This window comes from Hipposideros armiger, unplaced genomic scaffold (assembly GCF_001890085.2).
Source record: "Hipposideros armiger isolate ML-2016 unplaced genomic scaffold, ASM189008v1 scaffold_296, whole genome shotgun sequence".
In the NCBI taxonomy this organism is placed as follows: domain Eukaryota; kingdom Metazoa; phylum Chordata; class Mammalia; order Chiroptera; family Hipposideridae; genus Hipposideros; species Hipposideros armiger.
The window spans coordinates 1,610,107-1,615,495 of record NW_017731646.1 but is presented as its reverse complement, the minus strand read 5'-3'; the positions used below and the strand labels follow the sequence as shown (position 1 = coordinate 1,615,495).

Sequence of the window (5,389 nt, the reverse complement as noted above, 5' to 3'; positions counted from 1 at the left end):
GCCAGTGAAGCAACGTCCTCCACAACTAGACTGAAGAACAAAACGACAGCAATTTGTCTGTTCCCCTTCCCCCAATTCCCCAGCAAAAATCTTTTAAAAAAAGGATGCTATGGTGAGGTGTTCTGGCTCCAGAGGGCAAAGGGCGGCCTGGTTGCCCTGTAGTATCTTCCTTTCTGTTCCCCTGCCTTTTGACTTGGCCAGCTAAACCTTCCTTTCTGCCACCACTTCCAGGGTGGTAGCCACCTCCACCATCTCGTTACTCATGGTAGTCTTTGTCTCTTTGGTACAGAGAAAAGAAGTTAAAGGCCAGAGTTCAGGAGTTGGTGAGCGCCTTGGAAAGACTCACCAAGAGCAGTGAAATCCGACACCAGCAATCAGCGGAGTTCGTTAACGACCTAAAGCGAGCCAACAGGTTTGTAGATTCCCCGGGGCGACTTGGAGTGCACACCAGAGAGGACATTCCCATAATTGCTGGGAACTAACTGGAGAAGGGCAAGTTCTCGCCTGCGCAGTCAGCCCAGCCTTACAGCCTGGCCTTCCCTGTGGCCGTTTCCCAATGTGTTCCCTAGAAACCGAAGAAATGCTGGGTAAAAACAAGTCCTTTGGCCAAATGTGTTTGGGAAACGCAGCATACCGTGTGTGGTCTGTCCTCTTAATGGTTCATATAGTAAAGGTTCTGAAGCCACACAATTTTTAAAATGTATTTCGTTGTGTTTAAGCCAATGTTTCCCAAACAAACTGGCTCCAGAACCTTTTATTTGAGCAGCATTTAATATCCAGCGGAACACTTGAGGAAGCACTGCTCTAAGACAGCACGCGCAGACTTTTTGAGCTTGAGACACCTTTATTCTCATCCAAAACCGAGGATCTCAAAGAGCTTCGTTCTTATAAATTGTCAATCGCCACTTCATTTTAGAAACTAAAACACAAAAATTTTAGTTTTTATTAATTCATTTAAGAAACAATAAATTCACTACTTGAAATACGCATGGCATTTAAAAATAACATTGTACAAAAAACAATAGTAATAGCCCTATTACTGTTTTACATTACTGTTTTACAAGTCCCTAATGTCTGGTTTAATAGACGACAGCTAGATTCTCACATTGCTTTTACGGGCAATATATATTGTTTTGAGATGTTAATGAAAAAACCCAGCTTTACACAGATTGCAGGTAGAAAATACGAGACCTTGCAGACCTCCCCGGAAAGGGCTTTGAGAATCCCCGGTGGTCAGTCCTCAGGCCACTTTGAGAACCTGACTATACATGGGATTCGGGGTGCTGCTTTGAGCAGAGAGGGTATGAGGACTTACCTAGCCCTGGGCTCACCCCGCCCTCCTCACTGGGCTCTCAGGGGAACAGTTCAGAGGCCTACACTCTGTGTTCTGTGGGCAGCGATAGCTTATGAACGGCCTGTGTGCGCTGAAGCCCCTGAATCCGGCCAGCCTGGGGCGTACAGGGAAGTGGTCGGAGGCTCTGCCTCCATCCTGGGTGGTCCCTTTGACCTCAGTGCGTGAGGAACTCGCTCGTGTAACTTACACTTGACCAACTGTTGCAGGCAGCCATGGAACACCACACACACTATTTGTATTTAAGCGACAGATTTCTGGAATTCAGTTACCTTTTCTGCGTATCTATTTTGGGTGTGGCTAGTTTAGACTGTTGGTTTAAACCCCTCCTAATGTTAGTGACAAGCCTCTAGCAGTCTGGCTGAATTAATCATGGTTAAGCCAATACAGGAATGGCCGTAAGTGTTGAACTACTAACCACTTGATTTCGTTCTTACTGAAGAGGCCGAGTGACCCGTTTCTGCAGCATGCTGCTTACTGGACTGGTTACCAGTGACAGTGTGCGCCTCAGTGCCACTTAGGGTGACTGCACTCTCATTCCCTGTCCCCCCAGCAACCTCGTGGCTGCCTATGAGAAAGCAAAGAAGAAGCATCAAAACAAACTGAAGAAGCTGGAGTCTCAGATGATGGCCATGGTGGAGAGACACGAGACCCAAGTGAGGATGCTCAAGCAAAGGATAGCTCTGCTGGAGGAGGAGAACTCCAGGCCACACACCAATGAGACGTCACTTTAAGTGGCACTCGGGCACCCACGTTCGGCCTGAGCGGAAACAGGTCACGGAGGAGAGAAGGGCCGGGAGACAGTCCCTGCTGGGAGGGTGAGAACGGGAGGGGCAGGTAGGTCAGCACTTGGACTCAGCCCCGGGGGTGACTGGCCCTGGTGACACTGTGCAGACTGTATCCAGGGGACCCTGCTCCTCCCAGCCCCGCGGACAGCCTGTACGTACCTGCCCTGTGTGCCGTGCTCAGCAGGCCCCGCTTTGCTTTCAGCACTGGCTTTGTCTGTTCTGAAGGTTGTGCCTCAGCAATGTCGCAGGCATTTGTTTTGTAAGAGTTTCTATTCTTTTCTTGTTTGGTCGACAGTGATCTTGTCTCTGGCATCCCTGATTTCTCCTCTTTCCTTCTTCAAGGGAAAGCTGACACACACACAGTATGTTCACGTCTAGATTTGCCTACTGCAGCCAGGCTTCGGTTTTCAAGTCCCACGTATCAACTCTAAGATACAGTCTCCTTACAGGTAGAGCCTCTGGCGCTGTGCCTGACCAGCTCTGTACAGAATGACACTTCCTTCAGCTCGCTGGGGAGGCAGGGCTGGGAAGGGAGCCCGCTTCTGACTGGGGTTCCCCTCCCAGTGGAGCCATATTAACAGCCAGGGCTTAGCGCTGAGAACCCTGTTGATTCGGAGTTTCTCAGAGGCAGAGGAGCCTGAATCTCCCCTCCCCCGCCTGGCACTAGTATTGCTGTTCTGCAGGAATCCAAGCTCATCCACCCGGGTACAGATGCAGCTCTGGACCCGCCTCATTTCTCTAAGGGCAAGAGGCAGGGCATGGAGTAGGTGTGTTGCAGGTCAGTCCCACCTCTTTTAAGAGACTGTATAGAACCACCAGTCCAAGGCTTCGCTCTGCTGTTAGGAAGGGCAGGGGGTGAGGGAATGATCATTGAGGCCCCCCAACTGGTGATGGTTAGCATACGGTGCTTTAACAGGTTAAATGTCAAGCAGAATGCTGGCAGGGCTGGGCAGGACCAGAGGACCTGAATTCTTTCAGGAAGGGCTTCCATCATAAAAAAAATTTGCTATTCCTTTTCCACTGTGACCTTCACTGTTTCACCCTTTCACTTTCTTCTGTCGCTGCCCTACACTGATATATTTTAAAAGGGTCACTTGCCATTTATTCTGTAGCGCCTTAAGATCCTGAGAAATGTGTCCCAATACCACCATTCAGTTTTGGTTTGGCCAGGTCACTACACTAGGGTCCCCATATCCACATCCTAAATGTATGTTCAGAACTCATGATGTAAGTTGCTCAGCCTTCTCCATAATGGGGAAAGACCCTTGAGCCAACATCTTGGAGGACAGAGCAGTTTTATCCCCAAAGCAACCAACTTTCTCAGGTAAGCAGTGAGGCTGCCCCATCTTCAAGAAAAGGGGCAACTGGTATCAGTCTGGAAGGACCAGCTTTTGGGTGCTTCCATCACTGTCACAGTGCCTGCTAGCTTCTGTTTCTGTTACGAAGCTCTCATTTTGTCAGAGTTGGTTCTTTTGATTTTTTTTTTTTTAACAATTTTTACTCTTTGGGTAAAATTTCATTTTGTGACAAGGAAAATGTTTTGACTGTAAACTATGTGCAAAAGAAAGTTTAACAGGCAAAAAATGAATTTTCCCCATTTTCCCAGCTCACCTAGGGAAATGCCCTCCCCTAAGCAAACTAGGATGGGCAAGGTGGGGAACCATTGGTGGCTTTTTCTTTTGTGCCTGGACAGGCATCAGAACAGTTTACCTTCACTCACACTGAAAAGTGTAGCTGACATAGAAATACAATCCTGTCTGCTGACCTCTGTCTACCATTCTCGTTCCAAATTAAAACAGAGAACCCACCTTTCAGGGTCAGGTAACCCCTCCAGACCCAGGTGTCTCAGCTATTAAGAGCTGCAGCCTGTGTTACTGCTAACTGGCCTTATTTGGAGTTTATAGTTCAACATAATACCTTTTAAATATATGGTGATTGGGTGAAAACTATTTCCCCAGTAAAACTGTTACTTCTATAAATGTGTAGAATAANGCCCACCATGCCAGTGCATTTCTATCTGCATTTTCTTTTTTAAGTTGCAGAGGAGTACATATATACCTTAGATAGATACATACACACACACACACCACACACACACACACCTGGCTGTTTCCCACTTTCACTTTGCTGCAGCAACCAATGCTCAAGTGAATGAATGCAACTGTACCTTATGGATCTCTAGGCACCTACACTCCTATTTCTCTAAGGACAATTCCTAGAAGTCAAGTTGCTTCATCAAGGGATGTATTCATTTTTTATTTTGTTAGGGACTGCCAAACTGCTTTTCAAAAACGATAGGGCTAATTTATATTCCTCACACATTCAGTTCTTCCTAGAGAATTTTTTCCATAAATCCTGGTTTCTCAATATGCTCCAAGTACCTTCACTGTGTTGTTCTGAAGCTGTTTTTAACCACCACTGTCACTGAGAAGCTGTCACCCAGGCATGGCACTCAGCACTAGGAACCAAACCAAATAAGTTCCTTGCCACCCTAGAGCCTAAACGCCAATGGGGGAACCTGCTGGGTTCAGATACATAACCCATCATGGCAGGTTGTGCTGAGTGTGATGCACGTGATATGCAGTGACACTGCGTGTGATGGGGGTACCTCAGGAGGCAGGGTGATCATTGCTTCTCTGCCCAGGTCTGTGCTCCTGTGGGAATCAGAGAGAGGCAATAAGCAGAGTGGACACTAGAAACCTCCCGTAACTGACTCCCAAGTCCATCAGCTTGGTTACTATAGCAGTAAAGAGCCCATGGGACTCAAAGCCATGGGGTGGGGGAGTCAAATGAAAGTGCAAATATAATTTAAGAACTTTAAGGGAAACAAATGAGAATATCAATTCTGCCCCTTCTACCACTACCACCCTTTTGTGTTTGGCTTTTTGCAGGATAGAATCATGTTGATTTCAATGAGTAAGACTTGTCCAAGGTAGGCTGCCCGGAGCAAAGGTTTCTTTCTGTTCTGGAATCTGGAGTGGTTCAGATGTTAGGACAACTTGGAAAAGGATCTAGAGACCCAGACAAGGTTTCGTGGTCAGGCTGCACTTGCAGAGCATCTGGTATGCCCACAGCAGAAAGGAACTTCTAAATCAGTTTCCCCATCTACAAGACTAGAAACAACTTCCTGTCTTATTCCTTTGTAACACGTGCTTAGATCTCTAAAGGTCCTTGGATCATTAAAGGAAGCAGGCGCAATCGACCTTCAAGAATGCTATGGTGGGCCGGCCGAGTTGCGCATTGGTTAAGA

At 47.2% G+C, this 5,389-nt stretch overlaps 1 protein-coding gene across 4 annotated transcripts in view; it reads left to right on the top strand.

The window, feature by feature from the left end:
• The window catches only part of MCC (MCC regulator of Wnt signaling pathway), a 429,609-nt gene extending 425,485 nt beyond the window's left edge, over window positions 1–4,124 (top strand). For all 4 annotated transcript variants that reach the window (XM_019659132.1, XM_019659130.1, XM_019659131.1 and 1 more), the window contains 2 exons: window positions 290–412; window positions 1,905–4,124. In XM_019659132.1, coding sequence (XP_019514677.1) covers window positions 290–412; window positions 1,905–2,085 — 304 coding nt within the window. In that variant the 3' untranslated portion in view covers window positions 2,086–4,124. The remainder of the gene's footprint in view (window positions 1–289; window positions 413–1,904) is intronic.
• The last annotated feature ends 1,265 nt before the right edge of the window (window positions 4,125–5,389 follow it).